Source organism: Nicotiana tomentosiformis, chromosome 1 (genome assembly GCF_000390325.3).
Source record: "Nicotiana tomentosiformis chromosome 1, ASM39032v3, whole genome shotgun sequence".
In the NCBI taxonomy this organism is placed as follows: Eukaryota; Viridiplantae; Streptophyta; class Magnoliopsida; order Solanales; family Solanaceae; genus Nicotiana; species Nicotiana tomentosiformis.
Window position 1 is genome coordinate 28,306,871 of NC_090812.1, and position 18,761 is coordinate 28,325,631.

At 34.7% G+C, this 18,761-nt stretch overlaps 1 protein-coding gene across 1 annotated transcript; it reads right to left on the reverse strand.

Moving 5' to 3' along the window:
• Positions 1–11,807: 11,807 nt before the first annotated feature.
• Positions 11,808–13,545, reverse strand: LOC104090359 (U4/U6 small nuclear ribonucleoprotein Prp31 homolog). The gene has a single exon (XM_018768834.3). It carries the CDS (start codon positions 13,424–13,426, stop codon positions 12,446–12,448), a length of 981 nt encoding a protein of 326 aa, XP_018624350.1. The 5' UTR covers positions 13,427–13,545; the 3' UTR covers positions 11,808–12,445.
• Positions 13,546–18,761: the final 5,216 nt, after the last annotated feature.

Here is an 18,761-nt window from a genome sequence, read left to right on the forward strand (position 1 = left end):
TGTATCTGCTCACAAATAATATTATTGCAGTATTATTATTACTTTTCTCGTGTTATTTTCCTACAATCTAAGAAATTACGGCAAGTAATACCACTACGAAAATTTTTGATGGTGCTACCAATTTTGGTATTGTCTCTGCTGTAACTGTTCCAATTGTCCTGCCAGATATTCACGATGTTGCAAATACATTATTGCATCCACAACTTTGGCAGACACTAATGTCAAAATACAGGTATGTGAATAGACATGATTACGTGTCCAATGCTAATATTAAAATCTTCAAGAAAAATGCACCTCAATGCAAGAGAAGAGTTGGATAAATGACAATCTCGCTAAATTAAAATTAAATTTGACTAAAGCGGGTAATATAATTATTGCGGTCATTTTCCAAATAAATAATGTGGCCAATGTGAGAAATTGGATGATAGACTCTAGTGCTACTAGGCATATTTGTGCGGACAAAAATGACACCCAAGTTGAAGAAGGAGAAGAAATTATTTATCTTGGTGAAGGAAAAATTCTTTTCAAACTCACATCTGGTAAAACTCTAGCATTGAGTGATGTATTGCATGTACCTAATTTCCAAACCAATTTAGTTTCTGTGGGATTATTAGGAAAGGTTGGAGTGAAGGTTTTCTTTGAAAATGATGAGGTCGTACTAACCAATTTTTTTTGTAGGCAATGGATATTATAATCATGATTTATTTGTACTTAATGTTTCTGATACTAGATATGAAAATATACCTTCTTCTGCTTACATGGTTGAGTCTATTTCTTTATGGCATGCTAGATTAGGATATGTTAATATCGCATATATAAGAAAAATGCAGTCACTAGGATTAATATATGGTTTAAACTTAAATAATATTGACAAGTGTGAAATATGTGTTGAAGCTAAAAGTACTAGAAAGACTTATTTTTCTATAAATAGAGAAACTGAATTATTATCCTTGATTCACACTTATTTAGGCGATTTAAAGTAGACTATGACTTGAGGTGGTAAAAGATATTATGTGACTTTTATTGATGATTTTTCTGGATATACTAAGTTGTATTTGTTTAGAAATAAAGATGATGCTTTTAATGCTTTTGTTTGTTATAAAACTGAGGTTGAAAATCAACTTAGTAGAAAAATAAAGAGAAATAGATCTGATAGAGGTGAAGAATATTTATCTTTAAATGATTTTTGTGAAAAGAATGAAATAATTCATGAAGTAACTCCGCCTTATTCACCTGAGTCAAATTGAGTAGCTGAAAGGAAAAATAAAATAATGAAAGAGATGATGAACTCTATGTTAGTTAGTTCTAATGCTCCTGATAATTTGTGGGGTGAAGCTATATTATCTGCATGTCACTTACAAAATAGAATACCACATAGAAGAACTGGCAAAACTCCGTATGAATTGTGGAAGGGTTATAAACCTAACTTGAAATATTTAAAAGTGTGGGAGTGCCCTGCTAAAGTTCTTTTGCCTGAACCTAAAGGGAGAAAAATAGATTCTAAAACAGCTGATTGCATGCTTATTGGACATGCTGAACATAGTGTTGCATACAAATTTCTTGTTTTAAAAAGTGATGTGTTTGATTGCAATACTATAATTGAGACAAAGAATGCTGAGTTCTTTAAATATATTTATCCAATATCTGATAATATTTCTCATATACATATTGAAACAAATAATGAAATTAACTCTAACGAGGAATTGAGAAAGAGCAAAAAGCCTAGAAAAGAATATTTTTCTTATGGGAATGAATTTCAAACTTTTCTTGTTGATAATGAACCATCAAATTATTTTGAAGTTATATCTTTTTCAGAAGCTAATTATTGGAAAGAGGCAATAAAAGTTGAAATCGACTCTATTTTGAAAAATAAAACATGGATTTTAACAGATTTACCTCCCGGTGCAAATCTCATTGGTTGTAAATAGATTTTTGAAAAGAAATTTAATCCTGATGGATCTTTAGACAAATATAAAGCTCGGTTAGTAGCAAAAAAATTTTCTCAAAAACAAAATATAGATTATTTTGATACATTTGCACCAGTGAATTTCTTCTATTCGAGTTTTAATTGCCTTAGCTTCAATTCATAAGCTTTTTATCCACCAAATGGATGTCAAAACTGCTTTTCTAAATGGTGATTTAGAAGAAGAAATTTATACGGTTCAACCTAAAGGCTATGTCATTCTTGGACAAGAAAATAAAGCTTGTAAATTAATTAAATCTCTTTATGGCCTTAGACAAGCTCCTAAACAATAATATGAGAAATTTGAACAAGTCTTACTGAGAGACAGTTTTTCTTCAGTGGAGGTAGATAAATGTATTTATACTAAAGTAGTAGACAATGATTATGTGATAATATGTCTGTATGTTGATGACATACTTATATTTGGTACAAGTTTAAATATTGTGCAAAGTACTAAATTGTTTATGTCTGCTAATTTTTATATGAAAGATCTGGGTGAAGTAAATATGATATTGGGAGTTAAAGTTATAAGGAGTGAAGATGGCATAATGTTGTCACAAGAACATTATGTTGAGAGACTTCTTAAGAAGTTTGAATATTTTAATGTCACATCAGTGAGCATTCCTTTTTATGCTAACTCTCGGTTAAAAAAGAATAATGGTGACTTAGTTGCTCAGTCTAAATATGCTCAGATTATTGGGAGTCTGATGCATTTAATGAATTTTACAAGGCCTGATATAACCTATGTTGTGTGTAGATTGAGTAGATATACTCATAATTCCAACAAAGAGCATTGGTATGCATTAGCTAGACTAATAAAATATTTGAGAGGAACCATGAATTATGGTATCCTATATAGTGGATTTTCTTCTATTTTAGAAGGGTACGGTGATGCAAAACTGGATCTTTGATTCAGATGAGACAAAATCCACTAGTGGTTATGTATTCACCATTGGTGGTGGTGCAATATCGTGAAAATCAGCTAAACAGACGATCATTGCTAGATCGACTATGGAATCAGAGTTTGTAGCTATGGAGTTAGCTGGTTCTAAGGTTGAGTGGCTAAGAAACTTCTTAGCTAATATCCCTTTAATAAAGGACGTATTGCCTCCTGTGTTTATGCATTGTGATTGTCAAGCAACAATAGCTATTGCAAAGAATAAAACTTATAATTGTAAAAGTAGACACATGATGTCATAAAGCAGTTGCTGAGAGATGGAATAATTTTCATTGATCATGTGAAGTCAGAAGATAATTTGGCCGATCCTCTAACTAAACCTGTGGGAAGAAAATTAATTCTTCAAACCTCAAAAGAGATGGGGTTAAGGCCGACATGTTGTCAATAGAGATGGTAACCCAACCTATATGATTGGAGATCCCATGAAGTAGGTTCATATGGGTAATAACAAGTCGATATTGGCACTTAAGCACTAAAAAAGAGTGCTCGGCTGCAAGTTGAGTTATAATTCTTAATGAAATTCATATTCCTTATGGGTGGTGTATTTAAAAGCAGTATACACTTGATGAATTCACCTATATGAGAATAGAGTGGGCCGCTCCTATGAGATTTTGGCCTAGTTTCTAGAGCTCTCATGAATAACCAGGCACGCGCATGGCCTAGTGACACAAAATAGCATTGAACAACAAAATTATGAGGGTCAAAATGTGATTGATAAAATTTCTGACTTACAATAAGAATTATTGGTTCATAGAAATATTATATTTCACCAGTACTTCTGTGAGTTAAGTTTTATTGGTTTAAGTTTGGTTCATAGTCTTGAAGACACCAAACCCATTACATTTGGACCATGCAAATCCAGCAAGTCAATTCTTTCATTCCTTTATCCTTTTCCTATAAATATTGAAAATATGTAGGGATTGTGGGAGTATTTTTAAAATTTTAAAATAGTCATGTGTCTTTTCATTTTACAAGTGTCATATCTATTTCCAAGTGGCTTCTTGCATGAAGCCTTAAAGCCAAGTATTGAAGGGCTTTGACAAGTGACTATGCAAATTACCATGTGTCTAGGTACATTTGTTAATATTGAAGCCAAGTGGACTAATATATTTGGACAATTGTTAAAAGACTCTCCACACTTGTCATACGTGCAACCTCCCTAATTGCCTATAAATAGGTTGTGGATTAGCCATCATACTAACTCAATTCTCAACCAAGAATTCATCTTGCTAATCATTACTTTCTTCCTACAATCATTACCTATTATTATTAATTCTTCTCTCCAATTTTCTGAACCTGCTGGATTTATTATTTAATTTTGTTGATTCATGTATTCTCTAAATAAATAGAGGCAGACTTGTTTAATCCTGGGAAAACATTTCACATTGCTAAAATAGTTTCTTAGGACAGTGCCCAACACGACTCAAGCCAATTTGTGTATCTACTCACAAATAATATTATTGCAGTATTATTATTACTTTTCCCGTGTAATTTCCCTACATATTTATCCAAATTGGAGAGTCAAATTTATGTTGTTTACAGTTGTTCGTTCATGATGATAATGCTGCTTTTGTATTTTCCATTAGGAGACTGGTCTCCATTCTTTCCGTGCATGCTTCACTGTGTTAAACATAGGGAGCTGTCTTTACTCTTTACATGAAAGTTCGCTAATTTAGAAAAAAAATGATCATCAACAAGAAGATCTGTTAACAGCATACCATGATAAAAGAAGCCTATCCTAATGAACAACAACGGAGACGCGGGAGATATTGCAGTTTCTACTCCACTTTAAGATATCACGTAAAACTGGCTGACTTATTTCACAGCACACATATAATGACATACTTGACTTTAGCAAACGAAACTGAACAATCTCAAACTACAAAGAGGGAAAAAAGGCAAACATGATGTTATATATGTAGACTACTATGTTTCGTATCCAGTACACCTGAAGTTAGACTTTCTAATTCAGTATTGAACTACGTCCATCTCATAGCAAGTTCTAAGTGTAATCCGAAAAGATCAGTATAAAGCACACACTATGCCATACCGGTTTTATACAGAAATATCAAGGCAAATCAAGAGTTTATGTAATATAGCTCAAAAATCACCACCAATTTACCCAACTTCACCAATCACTAAAAGAAGAGTTTCTCTATGAAGAGCAATTAAGCACATCTAGGTATTCCTCGCTCTTGTAGTTTTCAGTTGGATATAGCAGGCCAAGGAATGTCTTATTCAGAGTGGGCTGGATATTTTGGATTGTTCACTGTAATAGACAACAGATGAGTTGTCAAAATGAAACCAGATGCTAACTGAGTGTTGATACCAAGATATGCAAAATTTTCAGGAAAACAATAAATGGCTACAAAATATACAAGCCCATAAAAGTGAATGATTAGACAATCAGGAACTCTATAAAACAATTCTGTTGTCCTGGATTCAGAGTAACTCCTCCTTTTCCTATTAAGAGAAAATCCGTCCAAGAAAAACAGGATGTCGATAGGTTCAATAGTGAGACGGTCAATTAATAGTTGTCTGACTATCCAACATTCTCTGACAACCTATGACTTTAGTCGTGAAGCAGCAATTGGTCATGATCATGATTATATCTAGATTACATAGCACCAAATACAGCAGATTCTTTGTATTTTCCAAATAATACAACACAAAAATCAAGTCTAGCAAGAAGTATATGCCTTGACAAGAGACCTAAAGATAGTAAAGTTTATGTTGCCATCAGTAATGTACAATCTTATACTGTTCCGTAAACTTGATTAGAATGCATAGACTGTGTCGTGCTCCGAAGAAAGACAAGAAAAGGGGTCAAGCAAACATGGTAGTAAACCATGATGATGTTGATAACTTGTGTGTCATGCTTTCTGAATGTAACTTGGTGGGAAATCCTAAACTGTGGTGGTTTGATTCAGGAGCCACTCGCCATGTTTGTGCAGTTAAAGAAACTTTTGCTACTTATGCTCCTGCTGGACCTGGAGAGACAGTTTATATGGGAAATGCTTCAACAGCAAAAGTTGAAGGATATGGGAAGATATTTCTGAAAATGACTTCTAGCAAGGTCATGACTTTGAACAATGTCCTTCATGTTCCCGAAATAAGAAAGAATTTAGTCTCTACTGGACTTCTTATTAAGTACGGTTTTAAGTGCGTTTTTGTGTCCAACAAGGTTGTCATTAGTAAGAATGAAATATTTGTAGGAAAAGATTACCTCACTGAGGGCCTTTTCAATCTGAATATAATGGTTGTGGAAAACAATAATAATATTTCAGCTTCTTCTTACTTACTTGAGTCAAATGATTTATGGCATGTACGTTTGGGTCATGTCAATTATAAAACCTTGCGGAAAATGATTAACTTGGAAGTACTGCCCAAGTTTGAATGCGAAAAATTAAAATGTCAAACATGTGTGGAATCTAAGTATGTTAAACATCCTTATAAGTCAGTTGAAAGGAATTCAAATCCTTTAGACTTAATTCACACAGATATTTGTGACATGAAGTCAATACCATCTCGCGGTGGAAAGAAGTATTTCATAACTTTTATTGACGAATGGTACTCGATATTGCTATGTTTACTTACTGAATAGTAAAGATGAAGCAATAGACGCATTCAGGCAATACAAAAATGAAGTTGAAACGCAACTTAACAAGAAAGTAAAAATGATAAGAAGTGATAGGGGTGGTGAATATGAACCTCCTTTTGAAAAAATATGTTTAGAATATGGAATTATTCATCAAACAACAGCCCCTTACACGCCCCAATCTAATGGGATTGCGGAAAGAAAGAATCGCACATTAAAGGAGATGATGAATGCGTTGTTGATAAGTTCTGGATTGCCACAGAACTTGTGGGGGAAAGCCATTCTTACGGCTAATCGAATATTAAATCGAGTGCCCCATAGCAAAATACAATCCATTCCATATGAAAAATGGAAAGGATTTTAAAGTGTGGGGGTGTTTGGCAAAAGTGCAAGTTCCTAAACCAAAAAGGGTAAAGATAGGACCGAAAACCATTGATTGTGTTTTCATAGGATATGCGACAAATAGTAAAGCATATCGATTTCTGGTTCATAAATCAGAAAATTCCGACATTCATAATAATACGGTTATAGAATCAGATAATGCTGAGTTTTTTGAAAATATATATCCGTATAAAAAGGAATGTGAGTCGTTTGGTGAAGGATCTAAACGACCTCGGGAAGAAACAAAAGAAAGTACATGTAATAAGGAGGATCCAAGACGTAGTAAACGTCAAAGAACGTCTACTTCATTTGGACCAGATTTTGTAACTTTCTTATTGGAAAATGATCCTCAAACATTTAAAGAAGCTATGACTTCTTCGGAATCATTATTTTGGAAAGAGGCAGTCAATAGTGAAATAGAATCCATATTAAACAACCATACATGGGAATGGGTTGATCTTCCTCCTGAAAATAAACCTTTGGGTTCTAAATGGATTTTTAAGAGAAAAATCAAAGATGATGGCACTATTGATAAATTCAAGGCAAGACTCGTAGTCAAAGGGTATAGACAACGAGAAGGTCTAGACTACTTTGATACATACTCTCCAGTTACAAGAATTACGTCCATATGGATGTTAGTAGCATTAGCTGCAGTGTATGGTCTTGAAATTCATCAAATGGATGTTAAGACGGCCTTCTTAAATGGAGAGTTGGAGGAAGAAATTTACATGGAACAACCTGAAGGGTTTGTGGTTCCAGGTAAAGAAAAGAAGGTATGTAGACTTGTTAAGTCTCTTTACGGACTAAAACAAGCACCCAAACAATGGCATGCGAAATTTGACCAAACAATGTTGTCAAATGGTTTTAAGATAAATGAATGTGATAAATGTGTGTACATTAAAAATGTTCCAAATCACATAGTCATTGTTTGCCTATATGTGGATGATATGCTGATAATGAGTAATGACATTGCCAACATAAATGCTACTAAGCGTATGCTCAATAGCAAGTTTGATATGAAAGACTTGGGAGTTGCTGATTTAATTCTGGGAATTAAGATCCATAAGACTCCTCAAGGTCTGGCATTATCACAATCTCATTATATTAAGAGAGTACTTGAAAAATTCAAGCACTTGGGCTTTAAAGTTGCAAAGACTCCAATCGACGTGAATCTTGCATTAGCAAAGAATAAAGGCCAAAGCATATCACAATTGGATTATGCTCGTGTGTTGGGATGCTTAATGTATATCATGAATTGTACACGACCAGATATAGCTTGTGCTATAAGTAAACTGAGTCGATATACGAGCAATCCAGGCCAATCTCATTGGATGGCAATGAAACGAGTTTTGGGATATTTAGAACATACCCAGAACTTTGAATTGCACTACAGTAATTTTCCTGCGGTGATTGAGGGATACTGTGATGCAAATTGGATCACCGGTTCAACTGATTCTAAGTCCACGAGTGGATATGTATTCACTATTGGTGGAGGAGCGGTATCTTGGAAGTCGTCCAAACAAACATGTATTGCCCGCTCTACAATGGAGGCTGAATTCATAGCCTTAGATAAAGCCGGTGAAGAAGCTGAATGGCTCCGAAATTTCTTGGAAGACATTCCATTTTGGCCCAAACCGTTGGCACCAATATGCATACATTGTGATAGTCAAGCGGCAATTGGAAGGGCTGGGAGCGTTATGTATAACGGTAAATCTCGTCATATACGACGAAGACATAAAACCGTTAGGCAATTACTCTCTAGAGGAATTATCACGATTGACTATGTAAAGTCAAGTGATAATGTGTCGGATCCACTTACAAAAGGCCTAACTAGAGAGGTAGTTGAGAAATCATCAAGGGGAATGGGGCTATGGCCGAGAACAAGTCATTGTGGCAGTAACTCTACCTAGAAGACTGGAGATCCCAAGATCTAGGTTCAAAGAGATCAAACAAAGTCATTAATGACGGTTCAACATTGTCAAATAAAATTTTAGTCCGTTCTCGTGATGAGACAATGTTCAGTACCAAGGATAAAGCATTAAGGTTTTTTTAATGATTTTTAAATTTAATACGGGGTATATCAAATAGTGTATCTACAGGATGACACATTTAGGAATCACCTATGTAAGTGTGAAGTGTTAGCCGCTTCAAGGAGAACTTTGTAAGGCCAGTTCTCTACGCACTTATGAAATCAGGCGGTGTTCATGGCTGAAACGAACACAACAATGAGAACCAAATACGGTTAAGGGTTGATTGTGTGACTTATGGTTGTCTAGGTATACACCAAAGATCGACGGTTCAAAGATATCAAATCTACCGATTGACCGAGTATATCCGACATAAGTTTACTACGAAAAGTTCAAAGGGAAACCTACTTATCCAGATGTGATTAATCCTTGCTTGTAAATCACACAGTTTTTCCATGCATACTTCCGTGATATAGCCATTCCCCATTCACGTGGGGGATTGTTGAGGTTTTTTGTTTTTAAGATGAAATAGTCTTAAAATGAGGGTGAATGGGAAATGGAGGGAAAATGAAATATTTGAGTAAAATTTTAAGTTTTCCCCTCTTGACAATGAGACATTGTCCCATATTGGAAGAGGAAGAGATTTTTGGTGGGTATATATATAATTGCTCTTCTTGTAGCTCTTAAAGAGTTAAGAAGAAAGCAAGCCTCGCGCCGTCGCCGTCGCTCGCTTGCTCGGCTCGGCTTCGGCTACGGCTACGGCTTCGGCTTCGGCTTCGGCTTCGGATTTGGATTTGGTCAAATGATCGATTGATTGATTAATTTTTTGGACCAAATTTATTTGTTAATAGTAAATATTAATGTAAGATTATCCGCATTTGTAACGGATATTTTCCAATCCGTGTATTGACCACAAGGCAGCCGCCTAATGCTCTTCCCACCATGATTGTGCTTGCTCCACAAACAAGCTAATGCTTGCTCCACCATGGAGGGTGGACGATTATTCTTCTTCAACACTGGCTGCTATATATATGTGCAGCAGCTGTTGAAGAAAGACACACAACACACAAGACACAAACTGAAATCGCTCAACAGATTTGGCTATACATTGCACTCCTTCCTCTCAGCATTTCCATACGATTTTCTGAGTTTCTACTCTCTCGTTCTGCATTGTTTTTAACTTCAAACAAAGCAACTGTAAGTGTGATTTGCTACCGAACTTTGTGTTCGCTGAAATACTGGGGTTTGAAGTATCGCTACACCAGTGTGTGATTCGTTCTATCCTGGGAGGAAATAATCCATTACCTTGGGTACTAGGAGGGGATTAAATTCCTTAAGGAAATACTGTGAATTCAGTGGGCTCGAATTAATTACTGTTTCATTACGATAACTTATATTTTGCAGAATTATTATTTACAAATACAGCAATATTGACGGGATTAACATAGACTATCCACCAATATTTTCCAGGTGCATTTCATTGTCCCAAGTACTTCGTTTTTCTCTCTTTTTGATTAGGTAATTGGAGTATGCCTGGGCTTTTAAAAAAGATGATATCGAGAGTAGGCCTTTTAACTCCGCAAGGTGAGAACCATGTGCGACCTTTTATTGTTTTTCTCAGAGGTCACAACTTATTGAACTGTTCAAGAAGTTTCCAGCTGTCTAAAGTGGATCACTTAACAGACAAAAGAGATGAAACCAGACACCCCTCCCCCCCCCCACCACCACCACCACTCTAAATTGGATCACTTATCTCTGAGAGCATTTCTCAGAGATAACCAAATAAAATAAATAGAAGACAGCTTCCTTAGTCTCACAAAAGCAAATACCTGCATCATACTACCCTTTTATAACCCAGATCTTACTGAAAGTACTTCTCTATACAGTCAGTCTATGGAAGAATATCCCAAATGAATAAAACTAATCAGCTACGAGTGGATCTAAGTATCTATCTATGCACATTTTGCCTCAAGAAGACCTCCTAATAATGGCGCAAAACTAAACATAGGTTCCCAATCCATGCAAAACATAGCCAAATCAAGTTCGATGTTGTATGCTAATTATAAAAAGATCAATCTTATTCAACTATATCTTACTGAAAATGTCACTACTCAACCAAATAAATGCTAACCCTTGACTAAATGAATCCATATTTTCCTGAATTGTTAGTGAACTTGGAAGTGACATACATATTGGGATATGTCATATTTCTCTTGACTAAGTTGCTTTTGGAACAAAATATTCGAAAATATTTCCTGAATTCAAAAAACACTTCAACTAGAACTGGTATATGGTTGCACCCGGAGGTTTTTGGACACTACAAGGGAAGGTTAGTAGATAGTCAAGCATATTCCTTTTTCCTTCTTAATGCGGTAACATTAGTGTTAGTATGGTTTCTTTTTATTCTTAGAATGATATTTCTACCCATTATTGGATTGCTATCTTTGCTTCGGTTTTCTTAATATCTTGTGTTCGTTTATTCTTAAATTGCTATTACTACCTATTGTTTGATTGATATCTTTGCTCGGTTTTCTTAATATCTTATGTCGTTACTACTTGTCGCCACTGCTTCTTCTCATCTTTTCTTCAGCCAAGAGTCTATCGGAAACAGCCTCTCTGCTTTTCCAGGGTAGGGATAAGGTTGTTTACATCCCACCCTCCCCAGACCCCACTTGTGGGAATACACTAGGTTTATTTTTGTTGATGTTGTACAAGGAAAAATAAAAAGGTGCCATGATTAGGCATAACAGATAAATACAATTGACCGTAGCTATAATAACCATGTGAAATAACAGAAATTTGCTCTCTTCTCTAAAGGGATTAATATTAGTATAGAAATAAGTTGGCAGTATACCTGCACTATCACACATCTTAATTTCTCACAAGCAGAACAACCTTCCACAATTGCATCTAAGCAGAAAAACCACAGGCAATGGCATATTCCATGCAGCTCTAATTAACAGCTTCCAAGAAAGATGAGGTGCTTACAAATACAGAAGAATTGCAAAAAAACACAAACTTCATTAATTCACGAGTGCCTATAAATATAACAATTTATAAATAATACTAACTGCTTGAAAACATTTAAAAAAGTAGTATTGGATAAAAAGAAATGATCCTAAAGTAACAATTACTGCTAGTTCACTTTATCCCAGCCAAGGTCAACACATCAAACATTTATTTATCTTAGAAAATCTTCCAGTCTCAGAGAAATAGGTGCTTCGAGTTCCACTATCGAGCTGGTTTGCAGGATTTGATAGCTCGATCCCTTGCACCGGGGTGAAGGCCAGACATGATGTCAAGCCTGATATTGTGGCTGCACCAGTACTACTGCTTTTGAATTTCTTCTTTGCTACTTTGACTGATACACGCTATTTACCACTTCCAGCCTGACCAAGCATGCCATAACCAACCCCAAGTCCATCCCCTAAGGAGCTTTCTTCAGGTACTCCAAATTGCACCCTATTTGCTAGCTTCCGCGAGTCCTTCATCTCATATCTTTCTTTCCTCTTTCTATCCCGAGCACCGCCTCCCTTTTTCTTAGGCTTAGTATCTTCTGGAACTGAAAGAGGCTTTGGCTACCTTGCAGGAGGTTGCTCTTGTGATTTCTCTATCTTTTTAAGGATCTCTTCCTTAAGAGATCTTCCATATTCTCCGGTCGGCTTTCCTCTGTTCGAATCCATACGAGCAGCTAATATAGATTTGTCTGCCAGCCATCCACAGGCTTCCTTCCTTAAGGAAGAAGATGTATTCCGAATTATTTTACTTTGCTCAATATAACCTCCTGCACGACAAAATTTGGAGGAGAACCCTGCTAAATTCTTCCTTTTGTTACCAAGATGCTGGATGTTATCAGAAGGCATATTTGCCAACTTCGAGAGACAACCAGCAGCACCTATAAGTTTTGCAGAAACTGCACTCCCAACAACAGCAGAAAGATTGGGAGCAATATTTCCCATTCGACTCTCCAAAAAATCGAAAACCTTTTTCTTTGCTGAATCAAGAGCGATTGCTCTATCACATGCTTCTAGTGTCTTTTGTAAAACATCTTCTGGCAGTGGCTTGCCATTGGTAGTTGATGCCGTAATACAGACAACCATGATGTTAACTGAGATAAGCAGTCCTGCCAAGTCAACACGAGCCACATCCATTTCGTTGCCAATTTTTTTAACAACTCGGGCGTAATCAATTAGGTGAGGTACAAGCGAGTCTAGCTCACGGAATTTAAATCGATACCTGTCGCGTATGAAATTGTGGATTATAAATATTTCATTCTCAATGTCAATTAATAAGGTATTACAGGCTACTATCAACTGAAATTCTGGATCATCATCGTCCAGATCCACAGTGTTACCTTTATTCGTGACATCAATTAGGGCATCTTCAACTTTCTGCATCACGTCAATGTAGCGACGTGATTTTTGCAGCTTGGAAACATTATCTAGCGTGTCTGCCAAGTCTCCAACATCTTCCTGTTCAGCATCAAAATTCTCATCGTCAAGAACATTATCGGACAATTCGTCCAGATCTGCCAGGAACGAATCAGCAAGAGTTGCCATGCGACAATGAGACAAATTAGTTTGATCAGTTTGAAAAGAACAAATGCTAGGGTCTAATAGTAGGGGTTTTCTATTCCAAATAGGATTGTAAAATTTTTGCCATCCTATTGGGAATAGAAAATCACGTACCTCTAATAAAGTGTGCCGATGTAATAAACTACTCCCTCAATTTCCTTTTACTTGTACACTATAAATTTTGTACGTCCCTTAAAAAATAATAAATAAATTATATAATTTACTATTATACACATATTAATTGATACATATTTTTAATGAATACGAAAAAATAATTTGAAATGAATAATTAATATTGTGGGTATAACAGGGGAAAAAATTATTTTCTCTTAATATGCGAAAAGTGACAAGTAAAAGTAAAAATCTATTTTTAGAATACTAGAAGTGAACGGGGAATAGTTTTTAAGGAAAATTGATATGCGGTTTGGGTAATAAAGGTTTGAGCAAACTTCATTTATGGCCGTTCGGCACTAAATTAAGACATTCGCTAGCGTATTAAATTTGATTGCAAGTTATAACCAAAAACTTATTACATTGGCTACATAGAAAAAATGCGCCGACCCATTTGATCAACTCTTCTGCCAGTAGAGTTTTTAATCTATACTGATCTACTACTCTTCATTATTTCTCCACCATAAATTGTTAAAATTTTAAAAATAAATTATTTTTCTTATTTAACTCCATTTGATTTGCAGGTTTTAGTAGACAACTGAAAGCTATTTCAAAGTCGATATCACTTCTTTTTTAATAGCTGAAGAAATGGAGAAATGAAATGAAAATTTCATATAACTAAAACCAAAAGCACCAACTTACGGTGAAATGAGCAAGTTTTAATTTCTCTCTCTCTCTCTCTCTCTCTCTCTCTCTCTCTCTCTCTCTCTCTCTCTCTCTTCTTTTTTCTTCTAGAGGCTTCGTCTTTATATTTCTCTAAACTGAATAAGTGTCACATTTTGCTTTTTAAGGTCAAGTTGGACCATTTTGAACTAGTCTTCTGTTTTTTGGATAAAAATTAAAAGGTGTAAAATACCCTTTAAATATTCGTCAGAGAGATACCCAATTTTTCATATTACGAATAATGAGTTCCTTAAATTTACTAACACTTACAATTAGAAGAAAGAAATTTATGTTTGTTTAATAGAAACTAAAAAATAGCAAAAAAATTTTTTTAAAAAAAAACTAATTAGAGTAACATGAGTCTTGTGAGTTGTGATTCAATAGAATTACTTTAATCTTTTTGTGAGGTGGACCTATTATTTTTGTTCATTACCGTTCTTTGATTTTTGTTTTAATAGAAATGTCAGCAACTTCTTAATCATAAATTTTGTATACAAAATAGTCTATACACGTTGAATAGATAAGGTTAAGGTAAAAGAATAATATATATACACTTTTATACATCATACAACAGTCTATACACGTTGGATAGATAAAAGTGCTTGGGATACAAAATAGACTGTCACTATATAAAATATTTACAAAATAGACTGCCACTATACAAAAAATATACAATAGACTGTCACTATACAAAATATATACAATAGACTGTCACTATACAAAATATATATAATAGACTGTCACTATACAAAATATATACAAAATAGACTGTCACTATATAAAATATATACAAAATAGACTGTCACTATACAAAATATATACAAAATAGACTGTCACTATACAAAATATACACAAAATAAATTGTCGCTATATAATTTTTATATAAAATAGACTGTCACGATACAATTTATATACAATATACTGTCACTATACAAACTATATACAAAATAGACTGTCACTATACAATATATATATAAAATAGACATTTCGAGCTATTAAATGTAATATATTTGGGACGAAGGGACATTTCATGTCAATGAGGAAAAATATGAGTTATTAAAATTTTGAGGGGCTATAGAGGGTCATTTTCTCTAAAGGTTTTACTAATCCGTAGAGGATCAATAGAGCCTTTTTGTATTTTTCTACTATTACTACTTCTATATGTTTTGAAGAATTAACCCAAATAGCCGCCAATTCAATCGCTTAAACTAAAAATAGTCAATGGAGATATAATGTAATCTATGTATATGGCTTAAAAAATAAAACAATGAATATGACCGGCTTTGCGTAAAGATCCCATATTTTTTTTTTACATAAAAAATAATTACTCAGGGTGTTCGATGGTCGTTAATGCTTGTTGAAGGGACATTTCCTTTCGTTTGTGTTTCAAATAATTTTTGAAGTCCTTCCACAACGGAGGCAACTTCTCAATCATTGCTGCTACTTAGAATGCTTCATTGATGACAAGACCTTCAGCAAGTAGATCATGAATAATCACTTGCAAATCCTGGACTTGGGTAATAACAGACTTGCTATCTACCATTTTGTAGTCCAAAAATTTTGCGACAACGAATTTCTTCATCCTGGCATCTTTAGTTTTATATTTCTTTTCAAGCGCATTCCATAATTCTTTTGACGTCTCCACGCCACTGTATACATTATACAGATTATCATCCAGTCCGCTAAGAATATAATTCTTGCATAAAAAATCAGAATGCTTCCACGCTTCAATCACGATAAAGCGTTCATTCTCTGGAGTTTTATCTGGAAGATCAGGAACATCTTCCTTGATGAACTTCCGTAGACATAACATAGTTAAGTAGAAGAACATCTTCTGCTGCCAGCGCTTGAAATCAATCCCGAAAAATTTTTCGGGTTTTTCTGCTGGTGCCAACGCCGGTGTTCGGCTTGTCGATGCGTTGGCAGTCACCGTCGGAACAGCTTGGTTTTCGCTTTCAGTCGTCATTTTTTCTGTAAAAGAATGACACAAACAAACGTTTTCAAACTAGAGTAAAAATCACGTAGATTTTAATCTCCAACAAAACGCCACGAAGGCTTTACTCTTCAAAACGGGAGTACACAAAACCACAAAGGTTTTAGTTTGCAGAATAATAAGAATAACACAAATATAGAAATAAATATTAAATTTTTTAAGATTGTTAGTCCCGCCAATGTTGCTGTATTTGTAAATAATAATTCTGCAAAATATAAGTTATCGTAATAAAACAGTAATTAATTCGAGCCCACTGAATTCACAGTATTTTCTTAAGGAATTTAATCCCCTCCTAGTACCCAAGGTAATGGATTATTTCCTCCCAGGATAGAACGAATCACACACTGGTGTAGCGGTACTTCAAACCCCAGTGTTTCAGCGAACACAAAGTTCGATAGCAAATCACACTTACAGTTGCTTTGTTTGAAGTTAAAACAATGCAGAACAAAGGAGTAGAAACTCAGAAAATCGTATGGAAATGCTGAGAGGAAGGAGTGCAATGTATAGCCAAAGTTGAGCATTTTCGTTTTCAGTTTTTATGTTGTTTTCGTTTTTCGTTCGTATCTTTCTTCAACAGCTGTTGCACATATATATAGCAGCCAGCTTTGAAGATGAACGACCCTCCACCCTCCATGGTGGAGCATGCACTAGCTTGTTTGTGGAGCAAGCACTTAGCCATGGTGGAAAGAGCATTAGGCGGCTGCTATTGCAGCTGGTGGTCAATATACGGATTGGAACATATCCGTTATAAATACGAATAATCTTACGTTAATATTTACTATTAACAAATAAATTTGGTCCAAAAAATTAATCAATCAATCGATCATTTGACCAAATCCGAATCCGAAGCCGAAGCCAAAGCCGTAGCCGAGCCGAGCGAGCGACGACGACGACGGCGCGAGGCTTGCTTTCTTCTTAACTCTTTAAGAGTTACAAGAAGAGCAATTATATATATACCCACCAAAAATCTTTTCCTCTTCTAATATGGGACAATGTCTCATTGTCAAGAGGGAAAAACATAAAATTTTACTCAAAAAATTCATTTTTCCTCCATTTTCCATTCACCCTCATTTTAAGACTATTTCATCTTTAAATAACAAAAACCTCAACAAGTACTTCGTTAAATGAATAAAACTAATCAGCTACGAATGGATCTAACTACGCACATTTTGCCTCAAGAAATCCTCCTTATAATGCCGCAGAACTAAATACAGATTCCCAATCCATACAATATATAGTAACAGAAACGAAAATTGTAATGGAGAACTTTTTGTTGCATGTTTCATTCAACTGTGTACAAGTATTTATACAAAGCAAAAGGAATAAAAATCTATTATGCTAGGTACAGGTATCCTATCACTATTTGTCTATGTGTAACTACCTAAAAGAATCCTAAAAAAGAATATGAGGAATTAATATATACACATTTTACCTACACACTACACAGTAAAAGAAGTTTCTAGATTTCTAATACTCTATTTCATTCTTTTACTCAAATGGACGACCCAGATATGTTTTCTTATAAAGCAAACAAACGGACATGATTAGCTTTGGATCTTTGAAGACAAAATGGTCCTGTCTTTGGACATATCGTCATTTGAGTTTAAGCCATCTCCTTTACCAAAAATCTTCTGTGGACTGAGCTTGGGAAATTCCAATGCCAATACCCCCTTCAAGTTGGAGGGGGATGAAGTTACACCCAACTTGCTGATGATAGAGTGGTGAATCGGACCGGACAAGGGTTTGGTGAAGATATCGGCAACCTGTTGATGAGAAGGGACAAAGGTCAAGGAAATGATTCCCGCCTGAAATTGTTGGAGACCCATTTCCCTTACTTTTTGATGGAGTGCAAGATCACTTTTTAAGCTTATAAATAGTCTTGTATTCTGATGGAAAAATTACACACAAGAAGAAAAAGAAAGAAAAGAGTTTTCTCATCCCTTATATAATTTCTATTCTTATTACTTTACTTTGCTATATTACTTTTATTTTATAACACGTTATCAGCACAAAACTCTAATTTCATCTTTATCCCCTCTAAGTTGAGTCATATTTTACTAAGGTATGTGTCATTATATTCATTTTGTTTATGACAGTACATATCATATGATTACTTATGTTCTTGGACATCTTAAATAATTTAACTACACTGCAATGATAAATTAACTATCAGATGACCTCAAAGTCATTAAACTAGCTACCCACTAATGAAACTACTTATAATATTCATGGACTTCTTGAATCAACAAAACAATAATTAGGAAAGTTAAGAGAATTGTAACCGTACAGGCAATATGCAAGAAATTCTATAATTATTGAATTGGAACATATAAATAATATCAGTAACGTTCAAATATATTAACACATATATAGTAGCTTGTTTACATGATATAGTTGTATTTCTGTTTCTTTTTCCCTTAATTGTTTTGTTTCATTAATTATTTATTAACATAATTATTTCTCTAACTTATTCATCTTTTGATAGTGTTCACT